Source organism: Salmo salar, chromosome ssa03, assembly GCF_905237065.1.
Source record: "Salmo salar chromosome ssa03, Ssal_v3.1, whole genome shotgun sequence".
Classification (NCBI taxonomy): Eukaryota; Metazoa; Chordata; class Actinopteri; order Salmoniformes; family Salmonidae; genus Salmo; species Salmo salar.
The window spans coordinates 53,628,725-53,654,414 of record NC_059444.1 but is presented as its reverse complement, the minus strand read 5'-3'; the positions used below and the strand labels follow the sequence as shown (position 1 = coordinate 53,654,414).

General features: G+C 42.7%; 1 protein-coding gene across 5 annotated transcripts in view; it reads right to left on the bottom strand.

Moving 5' to 3' along the window:
* Nucleotides 1-25,690, bottom strand: part of LOC106600922 (bromodomain-containing protein 4) — a 59,899-nt gene that overhangs the window by 11,873 nt on the left and 22,336 nt on the right. For 2 of the 5 annotated variants that reach the window (XM_014192710.2, XM_014192709.2), the window contains exons 1-5: nt 18,940-19,637; nt 7,108-7,549; nt 5,041-5,178; nt 4,581-4,716; nt 20-408 (exon numbers count right to left, since the gene is read on the bottom strand). In XM_014192710.2, the coding sequence (XP_014048185.2) occupies nt 20-408; nt 4,581-4,716; nt 5,041-5,178; nt 7,108-7,549; nt 18,940-19,043 (1,209 nt within the window). In that variant the 5' untranslated portion in view covers nt 19,044-19,637. Of the gene's footprint in view, nt 1-19; nt 409-4,580; nt 4,717-5,040; nt 5,179-7,107; nt 7,550-18,939; nt 19,639-25,690 lie in introns of those variants that run through there. The other 3 variants (XM_045714940.1, XM_045714941.1, XM_045714939.1) reach the window with 2 other exon arrangements.

Below are 25,690 nucleotides of genomic sequence, written 5' to 3'. Positions count from 1 at the left end.
AACCCTCCATCCTACTCACTTTGGCCATGGGTACGGGGTTCTGCAGTATGGGGGCGGTGCTCTGAATGGACGTGGGGGGCAGGGTGGTCTGGGTGGGGGGAGGAGGCACGGAGGTCATGATAGGGAGCTTAGGAGGGGCCTGGAGAGGCAGGTCCGACGGGCCCAGTGAGTAGGGGGCCCCGAGCTGTGGCGCGTGGGCATGGGTGTGGACAGGTAGCGTTGGGGGCACACGGGAGGGCAGGGCCTGAATGAGGGGCTGAGGAGGTAGAGATGGAGGCCCCTGGTCCTGGGTCTGTTGTTGCACTGGTGGTCCTCTGGTCTGGGGGCCTGGGGAGTGGCTGGAGAAGCCCCGCGTCTGGGGGGTGGTGGACGGAGAATCCATTGTCGGGCCTGGCTTCAAGTTCAGACCTGGGAGGGTGTGAGACACAGAGACCAAACAACGCATGAAAGAATGAATGACATTGAATAAGTACAATACATCTAAGACGTCAATTAAATGATATCCAGCTATGCATTTGGTTTTTTAACTTGGTAGCTAAGTGGCTAAATGTCAAGATGAAGCTTCTTGGTTACAGCAGAGACATTCAACCCCCTCCTGGATAGAGCTCTAGGGCCCTATAAAATCAACATTGAACTTAGTAGGGAATCAACTAAATGTATTGAAAATGTAGCAATTAGCCCAAGTCTACCATTAAACATGAACAGAATGCATAATTGATTCGCATTTCCTGCAACTTTCTGAAGAGGCAAAGAGAACTCCCGTCTGTGTATGTACGGAGCGCGCGTCTACCACTTTGTGCAGCCTTTAGCATGATGCTAATGAAAAGTCTTCTGGTAGATGGAAAGGTTTCCCAAAAAACCTTTTCAATTGAACATTAACTACAAAGTAGCCTCTGCCTACCTGGCAGAATGATATCATGATTATTTGCATCAATCCAGTGGATGTTTGTTTTGCAAACTATACCAACGCTTGTGCCAAAACACAGCTAAAAACAGCCTCTTGCTGGTGTGCACTGGAATTAGAAGGGGTACTACACCCAAACATTTTACTTTCTCAAATTTTGCCCAGACATCAAAGGGTCTCCTGATGTGGTTAAAAACTGTAAAATACAACTTCATATTCATAATCTCCAGCACCACTGCAATATCAACATGTGAAAATTGTAAATTTCTATTAGAGGTAGACCGATTAATCGGCATGGCAAGGCCTATTAACTTCTTTGGGGTAGGGGGCAGTATTTTCACGTCCGGATGAAAAGCGTGCCCAGAGTAAACTGCCTGCTACTCAGGCCCAGAAGCTAGGATATGCATATTATTAGTAGATTTGGATAGAAAACACTGAAGTTTCTAAAACTGTTTGAATGATGTCTGTGAGTATAACATAACTTATATGGCAGGCGAAAACCTGAGAAAAATCCAACCAGGAAGTGGGAAATCTGAGGTTTGTAGTTTTTCAAGTGATTGTCTATCCAATATACAGTGTCTGTGGGGTCATATTGCACTTCCTAAGGCTTCCACTAGATGTCAACAGTCTTGAGAACGTTGTTTCAAGCTTCTACTGTGAATGGGGAGAGAATAAGCGCTATTGGAATCAGGTGTCTGACAGAATGGCATGAGCTCAATCATGCGCGCAGCCGTGAGAACGTGCTGAGTTCCTTTTCATTTCTGAAGACAAAGGAATAGTCCGGTTGGAATATTATTGAAGAATTATGATTTAAAACATCCTTAACATTGATTCTATACATCGCTTGACATGTTTCTACAAACTGTAGAAACTGTATTTGGACATAAATATGGACTTTATCGAAACAAAACAAACATTTATTGTGGAACTGGGATTCCTGGGAGTGCATTCCGATGAAGATCATCAAAGGTAAGTGAATATTTATAATGCTATTTCTAACTTCTGTTGACTCCGCAACATGGCGGGTATCTGTATGGCTTGTTTTGGTGACTGAGCGGTGTACTCAGAGATTATTGCAAGGTGTGCTTTTACCGTAAAGCTTTTCTGAAATCTGACACAGCGGTTGCATTAAGGAGTTTATCTTTAATTCTATGCATAACAGTTGTATATTTTATCAATGTTTATGATAACTATTTCTGTAAATTGATGTGCTCATTCACCGGAAGTTTTGGAGGCAAAACATTTCTGAACATTACACGCCAATGTAAAATGGGGTTTTTGGATATAAATATGAACTTTATCGAGAAAAACATACATGTATTGTGTAACATTGAGTCCTGGGAGTGTCATCTGAAGAAGATCGTCAAAGGTTAGTGATTAATTTTAGCTGCATCTGTTTTTTGTGACGCCTCTCCTTGCTTGGAAAATGGCTGTGGGGTTTTTCTTGTCTAGATGCTGTCCTAACATAATCTAATGGTATGCTTTCGCCGTGAAGCCTTATTGAAATCGGACACTGTGGTTGGATTAACGAGAAGTTTATCTTTAAAATGGTGTATAATACTTGTATGTGTGAGAAATTTGAATTATGAGATTTTTGTTGTTTTGAATTTGGCGCTCTGCTATTCCACTGGCTGTTGGCGAGTGGGACGCTAGCCCACATACCCCAGAGAGGTTAATTAGAGCCGATAACAAGGCTTCATAACAATCGGTAATCGGCATTTTTGGACGCCGATTATGGCCGATTACATTGCACTCCACGAGGAGACTGCGTGGCAGGCTGACCATCTGTTGTGTGAGTGCAGCAAGGAGCCAAGGTAAGTTGCTAGCTAGCATTAAACTTACCTTATAAAAAAAACAAATCAATCTTCACATAATCACTAGTTAACTACAGATGGTTGACGATATTACTAGGTTAACTAGCTTGTCCTGCGTTATATATAATGTTAGTTTATCATCGAATCACAGCCTGATGATAATTTTAAAAAAGCGCATTTGCGAAAAAAGCACAATCGTTGCACGAATGTACCTAACCATAAACATCAATGCCTTTATTCAAATCAATACACAGAAGTATATTTTTTTAAACCTGCATATTTAGTTAAAAGAAATTCATGTAGCAGGCAATATTAACTAGGCATATTGTGTCACTTCTCTTGCGTTCATTGCACGCAGAGTCAGGGTATATGCAACAGTTTGGGTCGCCTGGCTCGTTGCGAACTAATTTGCCAGAATTTTACATAATAATGACATAACATTGAAGACTGTGCAATGTAACAGCAATATTTAGACTTAGGGTTGCCACCCGTTCGATAAAATACAGAACGGTTCCGTATTTCACTGAAAGAATAAACATTTTGTTTTCTAAATGATCATTTCCGGATTTGACCATATTAATGACCTAAGGCTCATATTTCGGTGTGTTTATTATATTATGATTAAGTCTATGATTTGATAGAGCAGTCTGACTGAGCGGTGGAAGGCGGCAGCAGGCTCGTAAGCATTCATTCAAACTTAACTGCATTTGCCAGCAGCTCTTAGCAATGCTTGTATCACAGCGCTGTTTATGACTTCAAGCCCATCTACTCCTGAGATTAGGCTGGCAATACTAAAGTGCCTATTAGAACATCCAATAGTCAAAGGTACATGAAATACAAACGGTTTAGAGGGAAATAGTCGACGCGTCATAATTCCTATAATAACTACAACCTAAAACTTCTTAACTGGGAATATTGAACCACCAGATTTCATACATTCTCATGTTCTGAGCAAGGAACTTAAACGTTAGCTTTTTTACATGGCACATATTGCACTTTTACTTTCTTCTCCAACACTGTTTTTGCATTATTTCAACCAAATTGAACATGTTACATTATTTATTTGAGACTAAATGGATTTTATTTATGTATTATATGAAGTTAAAATAAAAGTGTTCATTGTTCATTCAGTACTGTTGTAATTGTCATTATTACACATATATATATATATTTTTTTTAATCTGCATCTGCGTTTTTTTTTTTGTCCTCCAATAATCGGTATCGGTGTTGAAACATCCTAATCGGTCGACCTCTAATTTCTATGTTTTGTAGTGAAAAAGAGGAACATAAGTGTTTGGGCGGTGTGAATGGGGGAAACAGAACTAAAATAGGGAAATGTAATTTGGGAACAAATAAAACGGAATGAGGCAAATACTTTTTAATGGATTTTACAGGGCCCTAAAGATCTTGGTTTCCTAAAAAGTTTTGTGCGTATAAATAACGAAATATTATTTATTTTTAAACTGCAACCCTTGTGTGCACTTACGGTAATACCGTATACCCGATATGGTACAAAAGCGATATGACGGTACAAAAATGTGGATACTGCCCAACCCTAAATTGAATTAACTTAAATGTATTTTGGTGCAAGTTGGCGACCCATCCCTTATGGGATTAATTGACACAAACATTATGATGATTCACAGTGATAATTCTTCCTTTTATTTAGTTTGAAAAGTGCTCACTTGAAACAACATGAAAAAAATGAAAAAGATGACAAAAGACAACTTCCAGCAACTATGGTGGACGTGTAACCTGGCCAGCACAGCACAGTTCAGTAGTGTGAAAAGGGTATTGGAAACCCCAGGCCAGGGGTGTGTACTTGTTTCAGTGTGTGCCTGTGTGTGTGTGCTGTACCCTACCTCCTTCCCGTCGGCCCCGGCCTCGTCCCTTGCCGGTCATGACAGCAATCTCCGTCTCGTCCTGGGGCATCTCAGTAATCTTCTGGAGAAACATCTTCTCCAGCTGCTCAGCCATTAACACTATGTCATCTCCAGGCTGCAGGCATGGGGAGACAGACACTCCATGTTAATATATTACCAGAAACCAAAGCCTAGACATACCTAGGACCTAGACGTGCACAGACCTAGCACTACCTCGGACCCAGACATACATTTATCTAGCACTACCTAGGAAAAAGCATCCATTCTAAAACAGCGTCCACTCTAAAAGTACGCTCAACTCTAAATATACGGGGTGTGGTGGTCATCAAATGAACCACCTCATTCAAATTGTTAGGGTTAGCGGTTCCAAGCCCTTTCTATAGATTATATTTCTATGGTGGTGGTTGACAACAGCTACGGTGCATTACTGCATCGTTACCTTGTTGTAAATGTAGCAGTTGGTGAACATGGTGTTGAAGTCTTGAATACATTCTTGGGCGTTCCAGTAGTAGCTGTTCTCAAGTCGCTTCTTGATCGTTCCCATATCCATAGGAACTTTAATAATCTTGTAGTAGTCCTGAAATGTTTATGTATAATTCAATTAAAACAGGAGAGTCACAGACAGAGGAATCTGCCAAGTGTGCATGTTGGGTGCTTAGGTGGCATGGCCACACATAGAAACACTACTAGAATTAATAATTAACTCAATACTCCATGGCAAAAAAGCTCTTTGGGGTGCAGAGTTAAGGGCGTTAACTAGAAAAGGGAAAACAAGCACTCACTGGAAATTGTATAGATTGTTCTCTCTACTACCGCACGGCAAGCGGAACCAGTGCACAAAGTCAGGAACCAACAGGAACCCTGAACAGCTTCTACCCCCAAGCCGTAAGCCAACTAAATAGCTAATCAAATGGCTACCCGGAATACCTGCATTTACCCTTTTTTGCACCAACTGTCATGCACCGACTATGGACAAACACTGGACTCTACCCACAGACATACCAACACACACATACAGCATACGCACAGATGCAATCTGAGGCCTAACACACTCACCACATACACTTCTGCTACTGTCTATTATCTATCCTGTTGCATAGTCACTTTACGCCTACCCACACCCTGGCCAGTTTATTAGGTATACCACCCCATTAATGGAAAGGGTTCGCTCCTGCAAACGGTGAGTGATGTGGCCGTGGATCGCTATATGAAGCAGGCAGACAAGCATCCAGTTACCGTTTGATTGAACGTTAGAATGGGCAAAACGAGTGACCTAGACAAATTAGAGCGTGGCATGATCGTCGGTGCCAGGCGCGCCGGTTCTAGTACCTCAGAACTGTCCTGCCTGCTGGGCTTTTCAAGCACGACTGTGTCTAGGGTTTACAGAGAATGGCGCGACAAACAAAAAACATCCAGTCAGCGGCAGTCCTGTGGGTGAAAACAGCTCGTTGATGATAGAGGTCAAAGGAGAACCTCAAGAATGGTGCAAGCTAACAGGCGGGCCACAAACAGGCAAATAATAGCACAGTACAACGCTGGTGTGCAGAACGGCATCTCAGAATGAATGCACAACTCATCGATCCTTGTCACGGATAGGCTATTGCAGCAGACGACCACACCGTGTTCCACTCCAATCAGTTAAAAACAGGAATAAGCGGCTCCAGTGGGTACGCAATCACCAACACTGGACTACCTAAGTGGAAAAACAGTGCCTGGTCCGACAAATCCCGGTCCCTGTTGCGTCATGCTGATGGCAGAATTAGAATTTGGTGTAAGCAGCATGAGTCCACGGCCCCACCCCGCCTGGTGTCAACGGTACAGGCTGGTGCCGGTGGTGTAACGGTGTAGGGCATGTTTTCCTGGCACATGTTAGGTCACTTGATACCAATTGAGCAACGAGTCCATGCCCCGAAGAATTCAGGCTGTTCTGGAGGTAAAAGAGAATCAGAACCGGTACTAGATGGTATCCATAATAAACTGGTCACTGAGTGCATATGCACATAGCTACGTTAATTACCTTGTACACCAACTCAGTACTGGTACTGCCTGTATATAGCCATGTTACTTTGACTCAACGTTTCGCGTTATTCATTGTGTATTTATTCCTTGTGTCACTATGACGAATCTGGCCCAACCCTTCTGTATCTGGGACCAAAACGGTCAGAACGTGTTCGCAGTTTATAAAATGTCAGGGAGAAAATGCAAAACCGGACTCATGGTGGAGAAGAAACACTGAGTGTGGCGTTTGGTCAGAGCGATGTGGATGGGTAGTCAGGATAGAAGTTTAAAGCAGGGTTCTCCAACCCTGTTCCTGGAGAATTACCTTCCTGTAGGTATACTACAACCCAAACCTGATCTAAAGACTATTTAGTGAATTCAACTTTTAAATTAATGAAACTTCCAAAGACTATTTTTCAGGTCGTTCGTTTCTCCTTTTCTAGTCCACATAGCGTGACACCAGCCAGCCAGAAAGCCAGCCAGCCAACCAGACAAACACACTACTCACCGGCAGGTTGAGTTTGACGGCGTCAACAGGTGCCTGGAAGGGCCAGGAGAAGTGGTGCTTCCACAGGGTCTTCAGCACCGCCTTGAGCAGGTACTGCAGCTGGTTGGTCTGCCGCTTGGGCTGCGACGGGTTGATGTACTCCGGGGGCGGTGGGTTAAACTCTGGCACTGTGGGTACGTAGGTGGAGGGCTGGGGCTGCCCCCCCTGGCTGCTGCTACTGCTGCCTGACGAAGACATCTGCACTGTGGTTGCGTCCAGGCCGTCCCCCATTCTTGCGGAGGTGACTTGGGGCGCGGGCACAGGGGCCGGAGCAGGGGTAGGGGTAAGGGTTGGGGTAGGGGCGGCAGTGGCCGCGGGACACCAGTTGTTCAGTCTCGACGGCGGCGCGGACGACTCCACTGAGAGAGCACCGCTGATTCCATTGCACTCCTCACTAGCCTCTCTAGGAAAAGAGGGGGGAGACAGACAGACCGTCATTAGCATCTTTGTCAGACATATAGGGTTGCAAAGCTCCCGTTAATTTACCAGTTACCGGAATCTTCAGTAATTGTGGTAAGTAACATGCAATCCATGGCAATCTATGGTAACTTTGGCAATTTATACTTGAATAACTTTTTCATATATTGTATACATTTTTCTAACTGTGTCCATATTGTCCATGAGCTTCTAGTGGATAGACCGTAAGTTTCAAGAGAAAATAGCCTAATAATGATAAAAGTATGTAAATCAACAATGGCATTTTCCATTAACTCTGCAAATCTTCCAACTGTCGTTTTTGTTGACAACTGCCATCGGTTTGGCCTTAAAACATGTACTAAGACAGACATAGTAAAATAAATTTAAAAATTATGCTGAAACCCTCAATAGTATTCAATAAGTTGATGGTTTATATTTAGGCTAATATTTTACAGCTGTTTAAAAAAAAAAGTATCATATTTGAATTTTTTTTTTTTTTTTTAAGACATGCGATAAAGCCATAAAGGGGCCAGAGATAATTACAGACACCTGTAGTTCCCAAATAGGCCACAAGATGTCAAATGATAAAATATATTCCTTGAAAGTAAACAAAATTCTGGTAGATTACTGATAAACTACTAATATACCCTCCCCTTTGCAAGCCTAGACATATCAAAACACTTTTTAAATCATCACCAGCAGAGTTTGTAAGTGGTCAGCCTGGGGACAGTGAGACTGGAGATGCGCGTTCACGAGACTTCTCTATTTTTTTTCAGTCTTTGAATGAATACAACGTTGCCCGGTTGGAATATTATCGCTATTTTATGCGAAAAATAGCATAAAAATTGATTTTAAACAGCGTTTGACATGCTTCTAAGTACGGTAATGGAATATTTAGATTTTTTTTGTCACGAAATGCGCGTTACCCTTCTGATAGTGACCTGAACGCACGAACAAAACGGAGGTATTTGGATATAACTATGGATTATTTGGAACAAAAACAACATTTGTTGTTGAAGTAGAAGTCCTGGGAGTGCATTCTGACGAAGAACAGCAAAGGTAATCCAATTTTTATAATAGTAATTCTGAGTTTAGGTGACCACGAAGTTGGCGGATGTCAAAATAGCTAGCCGTGATGGCCGAGCTATGTACTAAGAATATTGCAAACTGTGCTTTCGCCAAAAAGCTATTTTAAAATCAGACATAGCGATTGCATAAAGGAGTTCTGTATCTACAATACTTAAAATAATTGTTGTGTATTTTGTCAATGTTTATCATGAGTAATTTAGTAAATTCACCGGAAGTTTTCGGTGGGTATGCTAGTTCTGAACATCACATGCTAATGTAAAAAGCTGTTTTGTATTGTATAACATAATGTCCTAGGAGTGTCATCTGATGAAGATCAAAGGTTAGTGCTGCATTTAGCTGTGGTTTTGGTTTTTGTGACATATATGTGCTGCATTTTGCTGTGGTTTGGGTTTATGTGACATATATGCTTGCTTGGAAAATGGCTGTGTGATTATTTGTGTCTATGTACTCTCCTAACATAATCTAATGTTTTGCTTTCGCTGTAAAGCCTTTTGGAAATCGGACAACGTGGTTCGATTCAGGAGAAGTATATCTATAAAATGGTGTAAAATAGTCATATGTTTGAGAACTTTGAATTATGACATTTTGTGGTTTTAAATTTGGCGCTCTGATTTTTCATTGGCTGTTGAATAGTGTGGGACGATTTTGTCCCACCTCCCCTAGAGAGGTTAACATGTGTACATATTTGTATGACCATAACAAGATTCAACAACTGAGACATAAACTGAACAAGTTCCACAGACATGTGACTAACAGAAATGGAATAATGTGTGTCCCTGAACAAAGGGGGGGGGGGGGGTCAAAATCAAAAGTAACAGTCAGTATTTGGTGTGGCCACCAGCTGCATTAAGTACTGCAGTGCATCTCCTCCTCATGGACTACACCAGATTTGCAAGTTCTTGCTGTGAGATGTTACCCCACTCTTCCACCAAGGCACCTGTAAGTTTACCAGACATTTCTGGGGGGGAATGGCCCTAGCCCTCACCCTCCGATCCAACAGGTCCCAGACGTGCTCAATGATATTGAGATTCGTGCTCTTTGCTGGCCATAGCAGAACACTGACATTCCTGTCTTGCAGGAAATCACACACAGAATGAGCAGTATGGCTGGTGGCATTGTCATGCTGGAGGGTCATGTCAGGATGAGCCTGCAGGAAGGGTACTACATGAGGGAGGGGGATGTCTTCCCTGCAACGCACAGCGTTGAGATAGCCTGCAATGACAAGCTCAGTCCGATGATGCTGTGACACACCGCCCCAGACCATGACGGACCCTCCACCTCCAAATTGATCCCGCTCCAGAGTACAGGCCTCGGTGTAACGCTCATTCCTTCGACAATAAACGCGAATCCGGTCATCAACCCTGTTGAGACAAAACCGCAACTCGTCAGTGAAGAGCACTTTTTGCCAGTTCTGTCTAGTCCAGCGACGGTGGGTTTGTGCCCATCGTCGACGTTGTTGCCGGTGATGTCTGGTGAGGACCTGCCTTACAACAGGCCTACAAGCCCTCAGTCCAGCCTCTCTCAGCCTATTGCGGACAGTCTGAGCACTGATGGAGGGATTGTGCGTTCCTGGTGTAACTCGGGCAATTGTTGCCATCCTGTACCTGTCCCGCAGGTGTGATGTTCGGATGTACTGATCCTGTGCAGGTGTTTTTATACGTGGTCTGCCACCGTCGAGGACGATCAGCTGTCCGCCCTTCCTCCCTGTAATGCTGTCTTAGGCGTTTCACAGTACGAACATGGCAATTTATTGCCCTGGCCACATCTGCAGTCCTCATGCCTCCTTGCAGCATGCCTAAGGCACATTCAGGCAGATGAGCAGGGACCCTGGTCATCTTTCTTTGGTGTTTTTCAGAGTCAGTAGAAATGCGTCTTTAGTGTCCTACGTTTTCATAACTGTGACCTTAATAAGCTGTTAACAGTAAGCTGTTAGTGTTTTAACGACCGTTCCACAGGTGCATGTTCATTAATTGTTTATGGTTAATTGAACAAGCATGGGAAACAGTGTTTAAACCCTTTACAATGAAGATCTGAAGTTATTCGGATTTTTACAATTTATCTTTGAAAGACAGGGTCCTGAAAAGGGGACGTTTTTTTTTGTTGCTGAGTTTATATATAAGGATTTTTTTTGCTCTAGATTGGAGGAAATGGCAGTTACAAGTGTTCAAAAAAGCAAAAATCTCTTAGTCCAAAAGGAGAAACAGTCCTCCAGTTTTTCCCCCCTGGCCCATCATAAAAAAAGGCTTTGTCTGTATCTGTCAGGGTTCTGTCATTTCAAGGACGATACTGAAACGCCAGTTCCAAATCTGGATTACTTTCTGAATGGAGCTAAAATTGACCCAACCCTGTGTGTGTGTGTGTGTGTGTGTGTGTGTGTGTGTGTGTGTGTGTGTGTGTGTGTGTGTGTGTGTGTGTGTGTGTGTGTGTGTGTGTGTGTGTGTGTGTGTGAGAGAGATCAGAGGTGGGTTAGAAGTTAACCACCGCTGGGGTTTTGGCAGGGCCTGTGTGTGTCTAATGGTTTATGCGGGTCCCTGGTAAGACAGACTATCCCATTCCTTGGAAGTCTCTGGTCTCTGGAGTGTTTCAGGATGTGGGAGGTTTTGTGTGGGTGTGTGTGGTACGTTTGGCATCATCTGGCTGCTGGTGGAACACAGTGTTCCTATGCCGCCTCTCCCCCAGGCTTCTACAACACAAGGACAGTGTGTTGGAGACAGAGTACAAAGACACAGCAATGTGACCAACCAAAGTATTGATCATGAGGGATTCTCTTTTAAAACTCTGGCCAGTCACACATACACCAGTGTACGGATCTCGCTCGACTAACCACATTCCTGATGAGTCAACCGTTCTGAGTTAGCAGTTAACTAAGCAGTTAACCAAGCACATGATCGCTGCCTAGGCCTCCCTGGAGGGGAAACACCCATACACTGACAGACCTCTGTCTGGGATGATAACAGGAGAGAGGAATTTTAACTTGTCTGCTACCTGCCCACTCGGGTCAAAGCACCGGCCAAAACAGTTATTGAACGTTTCTTATAACAGAGTACAGACTTCCTGAATATAATGCTAGACATGATACAGCACAGAGCTGCTGCTGATGACCAAATAGCAGGTTGCATTCAGAGACAGAGCTATATAAGTCTAGTGGAAATTAGTCAAGCACTGCACTGGTAAGGCTCAAGAAAAGTGGTTTAATCTTTTGCCTGATTCCGTAGTTTTTCCCCCAAGTTACATTTTGTTTTTCCAAAAAAAATTGCACTCAAAATCACACTAATAGAATAACAAAAGTGGATGTTAAAAGTCGACAACAATGCTTGAATCACATCAGACGACCACTAGCCAGAGACTGTTTGGCTAGCAATGTTTCTGTAGCGCTCATGTGATTGAGTTTGCGATTCAAATGACCACTGGACTGATGCAAATAATCACGATATCATTCTGCCAGGTAGGCAGAGGCTACTTTGTAGTCAATGTTTAAATTGACAAGGTTTTTGCGAACATTTCCAAAGTAGACAATGGTTGTCATTACATTCGTATCGCCGCAAACGGCTACACAAAGTGGTAGACCAAAACGCGCGCACACAGACATGGTGTGCCGTTGCCTCTTCAGAAATTTGAAGGACAATATGAATCAGTGATTCATATATCTTACAATTATCTTGGGGGAAAAAAAATCATGCATTTTCATTGTGTGTTATACAGTGTGTGTGTGGTCGACTGAGGCTGCAGTACTGAAGAGGTCGACAGGGACAGACAATGGGACCAAGCAGCAGTAGCAGCAGACAGGAGGAGGATGACGTCCACTAAGGAACTGACAGGCCCTCCACAAACAGGATAGTGTTCATTGGGGCACACAACGGAAAACATTTTCAAAATGTGTTGCATGTGCTTGCAATGAAAGTGAGCGTTTCCTCATTGGACATAATGCTCAAATCCAGGACAACTCCCTCCCTGTTTTAAACATAACACCACCACCCAGCTCTTACAGACACAGGAGGAGGACAGAGGATGAGGGAGGCGTCTGTGGCAGGTACAGACGGGAGGGCTCCCTCTATGGGGGACAGAGGCTGTTCGTTAGGTAGCTTCTAGCTAGCCACAACACCAGGCTGATGCTCCAGCTGGTTCGGGATGCAGTGTTCTCTGGGACCAGGAACCTGCCGACGTATACACAGCACCACCAGATGGTTCACAACAGCCAGGCAACGACAAATCAGGGAATCCAAGGACACACACACAGTACAAAGTACAGCATTTGTCCCCCACTGTGTGCTATTGCTCCACTATTGGGTCTAGTTTATTGCGATTCTTTAAAACCTCAACTGCTGACTGAATCTATTTGACTAGATAAGATGACTCTGAGCAAACATGATTAGCTCAGGCAAAGAGAGGCCACACCAGTCCTGTTGTCTTTCACTAGGTTTTCCTGTGGTTTCCCATGTTTGAAGAATTATTTTTTTTTACACCTAGGCGGCAACCCAAATGGCACCTTATTCCTTACGTAGTGCACTACTTCTGACCAGTTCAAAAGTAGCGCACTATAGGGAATAGGGTGCCATTTGAGACGTACTCCCTAATCAGGTCAACTTGGGTCCATTCTCACCTTCACACCATCGGCCTGATAAGTGACAGTAACACAGGTTTGGTTTCGATTGGAAAGGAGGAACCTGTACACAACGTTAATCCAGCAGACAATGGACATGTAAATGTCAAAAATACTAATCTCATCAGGAGTGGAAGTGGCTCGTTGAGTACCTGACAAAGTCGCTGACCAAGGCTTGATGGCCAAAACACATCCATTGTGACTGCTGATGATTAAACTAAGTTAGCTCCAGGTTAGACCTTGTTATTTTTCTCGACTAACAGCATCCATAGAAAAGTTAACCCAGTCTGGATGCATCCCAAACGGCACCCTATTGCCTACACGGTGCACTACGTTTGAACAGAGCCCGTATGGTTAGGTTTTGATAGCTCTGTCTTGGTGCATTACACAAACTCACTTCAAAAAGACAAAAGAAAACGGCATTAAAAACATAAATCGCTATGACTAATTATTTCCTGCTACGGTCCGAAAGGTCAACAACACATTTTTACAACCTACTTAATACACCAGGCCCTGTATTCACAAAGTCTCAAGAGTGGGAGTGCTGCTGTGCTGATCTAGGATCAGTTTTCGATTATATGGATTGGGGGGGACCTGATCCAAGATCAGCACTGTCTCCAACTCTGATGCACTTCGTAAATACGACTCAGCAGAGGCAGATTCCTACAAGGGGTGAAGATAAACGCTGCCGCTGGCTGACTTCCTGCCTACCGGTGTGTGTGTGTGTGTGTGTGTGTGTGTGTGTGTGTGTGTGTGTGTGTGTGTCTTACCACACACCCCCACTGCTCTGGGCTCTGGAATAACAGTTGACCTTGGACCTGGACATAGATCACCACAGACTGCCGAGGAATGTTGTGAGAGAAGGGAGGAAGTGGCTCTGGTTACCGAGGGGCCTAGTCGAGGCCAGGAAATCAGGTTCTGGCAGTGACTGACACTTGAACACCAGAGGGGGGTAAAACTTGTCCTAAATGGCAGCCTATTCCCTATATAGTGCACTACTTTTTAATGAGCGCCACAGGGAATAGGGTGCTATTTGGGGGGACACACACACACCTCATGTTAGGTTACAAAATAGAGGTACTGTATCTACTAGGCTAATCTATTCCATCTAGAAGGTAAATAATCATTTGCGTTTTCCAGGGGAGGTAGCTGCAGCCAATAGGAACGTAGGTCAGAGGATCCCACTCCACACACCAGTGCAGTAAGAGACATCCGGCTATGAGTAAGTCCCAAATGACTACTTGTGACTAGGGATGTGACCAAATGGAAAAATGTTCTTGATGTTTAAACAGCAAAACACATTTTTACATAGTTCTTTTGTGAAATTTCCATGTGAATTCACAATGCAGCTTTGCTGCTGCCAGCATTGGTTTGGGTCTCACAGTGCGTTCCTTTCAGATGGTTAAGCATCGCATCTGTGCTACCATTACTTGACCTCAATTCCACCTCGCAAAGTTTGTATTTCCTTCTCATTTAACTTCACAGTACTGCCAAACAGGACTTAACTGCTGTCACTTGCCGTTCTCTGCTATTTTTCCAACTTAACGATGATGACAGTGATGGAGCGCAGACTAAAAAAATAATTGATTCCACGACTCTTCGAACGTCAACTCCCACTGATCATTTCTGAGTGTTAACTTCTCTAGGGTAGGGGGCAGTATTTTCACGTCCGGATGAAAGGCGTGCCGAAGTAAACTGCCTGCTACTCAGGCCCAGAAGCTAGGATATGCATATTATTAGTAGATTTGGATAGAAAACACTCTGAAGTTTCTAAAACTGTTTGAATGATGGCTGTGAGTACAACAGAACTCATATGGCAGGCAAAAACTTGAGAAAAATTCAACCAGGAAGTGTGGAAATCTGAGGTTTGTAGTTTTTCAAGTGATTGCCTATACAGTCTACAGTGACTTAGGGTTCATTTTGCACTTCCTAAGGCTTCCACTAGATGTCAACAGTCTTTAGAACATTGTTTCATGCTTCTACTGTGAATAGGGAGAGAATAAGAGCTCCTGGAATTAGATGAGTGAGAAAATGACATGCGCTCAGTGGTGCAAACTCACGTGAGAGTTAGCTGTGTTCCTTTTCTTTTTTGAAGTCAAAAGGTCTTGTCCGGTTGGAATATTATGGAAGATTTATGATAAAAACATCCTAAAGATTGATTCTATACATCGTTTGACATGTTTCTACGAACTGTAATATAACTTTTTTGACTTTTCGTCTGAACTAAATGTGCGAGCACAGCGCATTTGGAGTACTCGACCGAACGCGCAAACAAAGAGGAGGTATTTGGACATATATATGGACTTTATCGAAACAAATGAACATTTATTGGGGAACTGGGATTCCTGGGAGTGCATTCCGACGAAGATCATCAAAGGTAAGTGAATATTTATAATATTATTTCTGAGTTTTGTTGACGCCACAAAATGGCGGGTTTGGTTTCGTGTCTGAGCGCTGTACTCAGATTATTGCAAAGTGTGCTTTCGCTGTAAAGTTTTTTTGAAATCTGACACAGCGGTTGCATTAAGGAGTAGTGTATCTATAATTCTTTGAATAACAATTTAATAGTTTATCAACGTTTATGATGAGTATTTCTGTAAATTGATGTGCTCATTCACCGGAAGTTTTGGGAGGCAAAACATTTCTGAACATTATACGCCAATGTAAAATGGGTTTTTGGATATAAATATGAACTTTATCGAGCAAAACATACATGTATTGTGTAACATGAAGTCCTATGAGTGCGCGTCCCACATACCCCAGACAGGTTAAAATTCAATGCCTGCTCGGAATTGACTCCTAAGATTATTGACTTTTGGAAAGGAGGAGACTGATTAGTTGCCGTACTTCCGAGAACTCGCATCTTTCATAGCAAGCTAGCGAGGGATGGAGAGAGAGGGGAGGGGCACAGTATAGGCAGGTCAGCCACCAGACAGACAGATGGGTCTGTGCACTGTTCTATCGGCAATCAAAAGTACTCTTCATTCTGGAATTTCATATTTGGACAAACTGTATTGAATGTTAGTCATGCCACAAAAATCTGAATTTAATAATTCCGAAACATTCGAGAAACAAACTAATGGTTTGATGATGTTGAGGGAAATACACGGCCTATAGACTAATGGGCCGAGCCCATTTCATTTGAACTCTTTCCGTCAGTCCAAGAGAGGTAGCATCTGTGACATCTACAGTATGGCGTGCGTCAGACAGTGGAGTGGACCATCACATCTTCACCTAGTGGGGTCTGCAATGGACACCACATGTTTTCGGTCAGCCTGGCCTGGAATTAGGCTATGTCTGTGTCCCAAATAACGCCCCATTCCCTACGTCGGGGATCATCAACTAGATTCAGCCGCGGGCCAATTTAGTCTTGGGCGGGTGGTTGAGGGGCCGGAACATAATTACAAATAATTGACCACAAGAAGCCCAAGCAGATATAGTATTTGAGTAAAGCATTTCAAACCTTGCTTAATTGCTCAATTAAAATCAATTGGAGGTGATTTCCTGGTGTTTTTACTGTCTTACTTCCAACAATGAAAACGCAACAAAAGAAAACTAAAATATTTGTAAACTTGGGTGGCCAAATAAAAACCACCCGCAGGCCACCAATTGGGGAACACTGCCTTACACAGTGAACTACTTTGGACCAGGGACGCTAAACTACCTCACTTCAGCGGAGAACTGCTCTCACCCACGTGCATGCAGGCCACAAAACGCCTTTTGGGGGGGGGGGGGGGGGGGCAGGCAACTGAGTCAGAGGCATGCGTCATGTCTGACTGTTCAGAGCCCTCCTCTCTCTCTCTGGCTGTGTGGATCTGTAGAGGCAAGCAGGCTTCCTCTGAGTGAGGCAACATCCCCCACACACTAGGGTTGGGCGATATTTGGCCAGACCTATTCCACGATATGCTACTCCAAATATTGTCGATATCTGATATTATCGTGTTGCATTGTAAAATGACAAAATAATTCCACTGTGCTTATTTATGATCTTATAGTCGTCTTCTCGTTAAAAAAATACTTATGACGGGAAAAAAAGGGTTTATTCGTTTAGACTTCATGCTGAACATATTGATACGACTGCACAGTTTTGAATTGTAAAGTTCAAATATCACCAATAGTCAATATTATCATATAGTCCATCAGCCCAACCCTAACACACAGACACACACTGCTGCTGGTGACAAGCCTACATTAAAATCAGGTTGGGTTTGTGTTCAGTCAAAGAACACTGTGGTGAAACACTCCCAGTGGCTCTCTCTCTGACTGACCATAGGGTGGACCAAACACACAGGGTGGTGTGCAACAGGAGCGAAAAGATTCAATACAGAAGACAACAATCTGTGTTTACAGTGGGCAAAAAGCCAGGACGAAAGGGTGAGGAGAACACACACCAATAATGGAGGGGAGAGAGTGACAACACTCATGTCTGAGTCACTGATTAAACAAAAACACAGAGAACTGTAGCTAAAGAACACCCCTTGCTCTCCTTCTCCCTCCCACCCGGGCTGAACTCACCGGACCAGTTCATTCACCAAGGCATTTCCTGGAATCAGGACACGTTTCCCCCCTTCTGCCACAACAAATACAACACACTCTTCTCCCCTCCCCTCCTCACCTCTCCCACCAGGAGGGTTATAGGCAGAATGGTGGCTAATAATGTAATCCTCCAAACCAACAATTTCCACAGGCTTTAAACTAATAAAGCTACATCAGAGAAAATGACACATTAATAGGTCATATTTGAGAATGTTGTCCACAAACAAAGACTTCTCTGTAAACTGGAGCTTTCAGTTTCACTTTCATGTTTTAGATTAGGTGTCCTCCATACAGTACAAATGCAAGCTGTAGACTTAAGTATATGTACACTGAATAAAAATAGGAAAAAAAGGTATTACTCTTAAATGCTGTGCACACATTTGTTTATATTCCTGTTTGTGAGCATTTTTACTTTGCCAAGATAATCTATCCACCTGACAGGTGTGGCATATCAAGAAGCTGATTAAACAGTATGATCATTACACAGGTGCACCTTGTGCTGCGGGCACAATACAATGCCACTCTAAAATGAGCAGTTTCTTCACAACACAATGCCACAAATGTCTAAAGTTGAGGGAGCGTGCAATTGGCATGCTGACTGCAGGAATGTCCACCAGAGCTGTTGCCAGAGAATCGAATGTTGATTTCTCAACCATAAGCCGCCTCCAACGTCGTTTTAGAGAATTTGTTAGGCGTCGTGTGGACAAGTGGTTTGCCGATGTCAACATTGTGAACGGAGTGCCCCATGGTAGTGGTGGAGTTATGGTATAGGCAGGTATAAGCTAAGGACAACAAACACAATTGCATTTTATCTATGGTAATTTGAATGCACAGAAATACTGTGACGAGATCCTGAGGCCCATTTTCTTTTTCTTAAAAAAAAAGGTATCTGTGACCAACAGATGCATATATGCGTTTACAGTCATGTGAAATCCAAAGTTCAGGGCCTAATGAACTTATTTCGATTGACTGATTTCCTCATGTGAACTGTAACCCAGTAAAATCTTTGAAATTGTTGCACGTTGCGTTTATATTTTTGTTCCGTGTATTTAACACAACGGATGTAGCCTAGTATTATGAGAAAGTCTCCCTTGAATGGGAAACATGAGGGAAGCCTATTTTTTTATTTATCTGTATCGGCCAAACGTTACCTTTTCACAGAGACAGAAGAATAATGTGCCATTTTTTCCAAAAGAGCATCCAGAGTCTGAAAATCCAGCAGATCGTTAGACTTGGCATGCATCTTGTAATCCATCTAGAAGCTTCCCTCAAAGCAAAAAAAAAGAAAATAACAGGAGAAGTTTGGCTCCCTTTCGCTCCTTTTCCCACAAACACAGGAAGAGAGAACGGTTCTGTTTAAGGTTCCAATCTAGATCTGTTTCACAAAATCCATCCACAATAATCCACACATGATTAATCCATTGATCCAGGCTTAAGAGATGGGTATTCCTTGGAAAAAAATATTTAAAAAAAAACAGAAAAGGGACAGGGATCGGGGTAAAATTATGCCTGTGGAGGCCTGACTGGAGCCGGCTGGCTGAGTTAGCTGTGTGTGCCGGTCTCCTTCGCTCTACCCCCTCCCCCTCTCAGCAGCAGCACAACGGCCCAGCAGCCACAGGCTCCTCGCCCCATTGTGTGTGTCCACCCCGGGCCTCCCCCACTCACAAGCAGCAAGAGTGAGAAAGGAGGACAGCGCTCCGGTAAAAAAAATAAAAAAATAAATCCAGGAGAGCTTGCTTCTTCCCTTTCTCTCGTAGCTCTTCTCTCTCAAAACACACACACACACAGCAAACGGCGTGTGGTGGTTATTCAACGGTGAAAATGGCTCTGCTGTTCCGCTTCCTCATTGAGCTCTAGTCTCAGCCCACAGCGCGTTACCCCTCCCTCTCCCTGCGCTCTCACTCCACCCCTCCCTTTTCTCCCCCCCCTCAATAGCTTGAGGTCCCTCCCTCTCTCCCTCCACACCTTTGGCACCCCACCCCCTCCCTCCTTCCTTCCAATTCACCCTGCCCCTCCCCCACTTGCCGTTCTCCTTTCGGGCTGATCTTGTGAACCAACGACTGCCTACCCCCACCAAACCAAAGGCTACCTTATCTACTGCTCTCGCTCCCCCTCCATCCCTCCCTCTCTCCCCACCACGCTGCTGCACACACATTCACACAGCACGTCTAGACTAATACAAAAGCATCCACGCCGGCCGGGCTTTTGTCAATGCAGAGAGAAAGAGAAACAACGAGAGAGAGAGATAATATGTAAGACAATACTATAAGAGGGGGAGGACTGAACAATCCATTCCTTCTTCACAAGGCCAGCGGGCCACTGCTGCTAAATTGTTAATAAAAAAATGTGGGATGGTAAGCATTTTCAGTGTCAAACAAAACCAGATATAAAGTAGAAAAGATAATGGAGCAATTTTTTATTTTATTTCACCGTTATTTAACCAGGTAGGCTAGTTGAGAACAAGTTCTCATTTACAACTGCGACCTGGCCAAGATAAAGCAAAGCAGTTCAACACATACAACAACACAGAGTTACACATGGAATAAACAAACATAAAGTCAATAATACAGTAGCAAAAGTCTACATACAGTGTGTGCAAATGAGGTAAGGGAGGTAAGGCAATAATGGTGGCGAAGTAATTACAATAAACCAATTAAACACTGGAGTGATAGATGTGCAGAAGATGAATGTTCAAGTAGAGATACTGGGGTGCAAAGGAGCAAAATAAATAAATAAATACAGTATGGGGATGAGGTAGTTGGATGGGTTATTTACAGATGGGCTATGTACAGGTGTAGTGATCTGTGAGCTGCTCCGACAGCTGGTGCTTAAAGCTAGTGAGGGAGATATGAGTCTCCAGCTTCAGAGATTTTTGCAGTTCATTCCAGTCATTGGCAGCAGAGAACTGGAAAGAAAGGCGGCCAAAGGAGGAATTGGCTTTGGGGGTGACCAGTGAGATATACCTGCTGGAGCGTGTGCTATGGGTGGGTGCTGCTATGGTGACCAGTGAGCTGAGATAAGGCGGGGCTTTACCGAGCAAAGACTTGTAGATGACCTGGAGCCAGTGGGTTTGGCGACGAGTATGAAGCGAGGGCCAGCCAACGAGAGCGTACAGGTCGCAGTGGTGGGTAGTATATGGGGCTTTGGTGACAAAACGGATGGCACTATATATTTTTAAATAAGATATCCTTTGAGAAATATCTATTACCAAAATAAAAACTAGACAGACAGGGAGAATCTAAAATTGTCAAAATGCCATGGGGCCCCCAATTGATTTGTTTATGTTTGAGTCACTATCACTCAGATAGCATAAGAACACGGTGTAAACCATAGCGAAATGTGTAGAATTGCTTTAAAATAACCAACATTTTGTCTCTGCGGCCAATAGTAAGGCCTCAAAAAAAAATTGCTCGGAGACTGCGCGTTTGGCTGAAAAAAAAATCCTGCAGGAGACAGTGGATATCCTCTCCCACAACAAACGGATATCAACTCAGACACGGGGAGAAATTTGACATGAGACAAAGCTCAAACATAGTGGTTCTTTCTTTAAAAGTTACGAGTTTATGCTGCGACCGTTAGTGGTAGATGGTGGCATTCTGTCATTGCACCACATTATCACAAAGGGGAGTTAGAACGCTGATCTATCGGTAGTCTAAACTGTGGCACAAATTGACAATCTTTTCGTAAATTAATGGAGGCGTTTTCAGTCTGAGAGTCTCTTCTCTGGCACTAGAGTCCTGCATTTGGCAACAACAACAAAAAACTGTCGGTGGTTAAGAGATTACTTGGGTAAATAAAATGGGGAATTTCGCTTCACATGTGGACTGACGATTTTCGAAAAATAGGCACGGTGGGCTTTTGGTTTCTCTCCCTCTAAAAACAGAAATGAAAATCATTCTAAATCACAAACAGGCTTTATTTACAAATTAGTATGAATGTCTCACCCCATGTTCAAGAATGGCCTTTTTCCCTTTATTCAGATTACAACCGATCACTTTCGGTTATTTGAAAACAAAATCTCAAAAACATTTTTTTTTTTTAAACAAGCCATAGAAAGTTGGTTTCAATTTCAGTAAGGAACTTGTCTGTCGGCCGTGCATTAAAAAGACAAAAATTGGTTAAAGAAAATTGTGAAAAATAAAAAATATATACCAGTTTCATTTAAAGGACCAAAAAATTGACAACTGTGCCATATAGATTGTAGAGGTCGACCGATTATGATTTTTTTCACCGTCGATACCGATTATTGGAGGACCATTAAAAGCCGATACCGATTAATCTGCCGTTTTTATTAATTTGTAATAATAACAATTACAACAATACTGAATGAACACTTATTTTAACTTAATATAATACATCAATAAAATCTATTTAGCCTCAAATAAATAATGAAACATGTTCAATTTGGTTTAAATAATGCAAAAACAAAGTGTTGGAGAAGAAAGTAAAAGTGCAATATGTGCCATGTAAAAAAGCTAACGTTTAAGTTCCTTGCTCAGAACATGAGAACATATGAAAGCTGGTGGTTCCTTTTAACATGAGTCTTCAATATTCCCAGGTAAGAAGTTTTAGGTTGTAGTTATAGGAATTATAGGACTATTTCTCTCTATACGATTTGCATTTCATATACCTTTGACTATTGGATGTTCTTATAGGCACTTTAGTATTGCCAGTGAAACAGTATAGCTTCCGTCCCTCTCCTAGCTCCTACCTGGGCTCGAACCTGGAACACATCGACAACAGCCACCCTCGAAGCAGCGTTACCCATGCAGAGCAAGGGGAACAACTACTCCAATTCTCAGAGCGAGTGACGTTTGAAACGCTATTAGCGCGCACCCCGCTAACTAGCTAGCCATTTCACATCGGTTACACCAGCCTAATCTCGGGAGCTTGAAGTCATAAACAGCACAATGCTTGAAGCATTGCGAAGAGCTGCTGGCAAACGCACGAAAGTGCTGTTTGAATGAATGCTTATGAGCTTGCTGCTGCCTACCATCGCTCAGTCAGACTGCTCTATCAAATATCAAATCATAGACTTAATTATAACATAATAACACACAGAAATACAAGCCTTTTTTTTCATTAATATGGTCGAATCCGGAAACTATCATTTCGAAAACAAAACATTTATTCTTTCAGTGAAATACGGAACCGTTCCGTATTTTATCTAACGGATGGCATCCCTAAGTCTAAATATTGCTGTTACATTGTACAACCTTCAATGTTATGTCATAATTAATTACGGCCTTTGTTAGGAATAAATGGACTTCGCACAGTTCGCAATGAGCCAGGCGGCCCAAACTGCTGCATATACCCTGACTGCTTGCACGGAACGCAAGAGAAGTGACACAATTTCCCTAGTTATAAGAAATTCAGGTTAGCAGGCAATAGTAACTAAATATGCAGGTTTAAAAATATATACTTGTGTATTGATTTTAAAGAAAGGCATTGATGTTTATGGTTAGGTACATTGGTGCAACGACAGTGCTTTTTTCGCAAATGCGCTTCTTAAATCGTCACCCTGTTTGTCAAAGTAGGCTGTGATTCGATGAGAAATTAACAGGCACCGCATCGATTATATGCAACGCAGGACACGCTAGATAAACTAGTAATAACATCAACCATGTGTAGTTAACTAGTGATTATGTTAACCTGTTATGGCTAGGGGGCAGTATTTTCACGGCTGGATAAAAAACGTACCCGATTTAATCTGGTTACTACTCCTGCCCAGTAACTAGAATATGCATATAATTATTGGCTTTGGATAGAAAACACTCCAAAGTTTCTAAAACGGTTTGAATGGTGTCTGTGAGTATAACAGAACTCAAATGGCAGGTCAAAACCTGAGAGATTCCTTTACAGGAAGTGGCCTGTCTGACCATTTCTTGAACTTCTTTGCCATCTCATTCAATTACAAAGGATCTCTGCTCTAACGTGACACTTCCTACGTCTTCCATAGGCTCTCAGAGCCCGTGAAAAAACAGAATGTCGTCATCCCAGCCCCAGGCTGAAACACATTATCGCCTTTGTCAAGTGGCCGATCAAGGGACTGTGGGCTTAGGCGCGTGCCCTGGCCGCCCCCGTCTTTGTGATTTTTCCTCTGTTTGCCGAAAAGGAGATTCCCGGTCGGAATATTATCGCTTTTTTACGAGATAAATTGCATAAAAATTGATTTTAAACAGCGGTTGACATGCTTCGAAGTACGGTAATGGAATATTTAGACATTTTTTGTCACGAATTGCGCCATGCGCACGACCCTGATATACCATTTCGGATAGTTTCTGGAACGCACGAACAAAACGCCGCTATTCGGATATAACGATGGATTATTTGGGACCAAACCAACATTTGTTATTGAAGTAGCAGTCCTGGGAGTGCATTCTGACGAAGACAACAAAGGTAATAACATTTTTGTAATAGTAAATCTGATTTTGGTGAAGGCTAAACTTGCCGGGTGTCTAAATAGCTAGCCCTTGATGCCTGGGCTATGTACTTAGAATATTGCAAAATGTGCTTTCACCAAAAAGCTATTTTAAAAATCGGACATAGAGTGCATAGAGGAGTTCTGTATCTATAATTCTAAAAATAATTGTTATGCTTTTTGTGAACGTTTATCGTGAGTAATTTAGTAAATTATTAGCAAATTCCCGGAAGTTTGCGGGGGGTATGCTAGTTCTGAACGTCACATGCTAATGTAAAAAGCTGTTTTTTGATATAAATATGAACTTGATTGAACAAAACATGCATGTATTGTATAACATAATGTCCTAGGTGTGTCATCTGATGAAGATCATCAAAGGTTAGTGCTGCATTTAGCTGTCTTCTGGGTTTTTGTGACATTATATGCTAGCTTGAAAAATGGGTGTCTGATTATTTCTGGCTGGGTACTCTGCTGACATAATCTAATGTTTTGCTTTCGCTGTAAAGCCTTTTTGAAATCGGACAGTGTGGTTAGATAAAGGAGAGTCTTGTCTTTAAAATGCTGTGAAATAGTCATATGTTTGAAAAATTGAAGTTTTAGTATTTTTGAGGAATTTGTAATTCGCGCCACGCCTATCATTGGATATTGGAGCAGGTGTTCCGCTAGCGGAACGTCTAGATGTAAGAGGTTTTAAGATTGATTGTTTTTTATAAGTTTAATGCTAGCTAGCAACTTACCTTGGCTTCTTGCTGCCCTCGCATAACAGGTAGTCAGCCTGCCACGCAGGCTCCTCGTGGAGTGCAATGTAAGGCAGGTGGGTTAGAGCGTTGGACTAAAACCGGAAGGTTGCAAAAACAAATCCCCGAGCAGACAAGGTAAATATTTGTCGTTCTGCCCGTTAACCCACCGTTCCTAGGCCGTCATTGAAAATAAGAATGTGTTCTTAACTGACTTGCCTAGTTAAATAAAGGTGTATATAATTAATTGGCCATTCCGATTAAATCAGTCGACCTCTAATAGATTGCAAAATAGCTGGGAAGATATTTTCGATGTACCGATTCCACGGCACATGGTTTATGAATTGACAGGCAATTTGTGTGTTGCTTATAACCTACCTTAGGCCTAAAACCTATGGGTTTAACCTTCTGAATTAATGATTATATTGAAGATAGAAGCCGCCTCTTAATGAGTTCTGAGAGCCAATCTGTTATCCGATGACGATTATTATGAATACTATTACCGCTGAATGAAAGAGCATGGGGACTGGTCTTGATAAATCAGATTTTTAATTTGGAAATGTTAAGATTCTTTTGCTCTTCACTATCACAATATTAAAAATGTTCAAATGCATTCATGAATTAAATTGCTTTAGCCGACATGTTGCCGTTCATCTGATGAAGGTGTTTTTGGTTGATGGCCAATATTAAAAGCAGTCAAATGCATTTGTGAATTCAATCGCTTTATTTAATTATTTAAGGCTC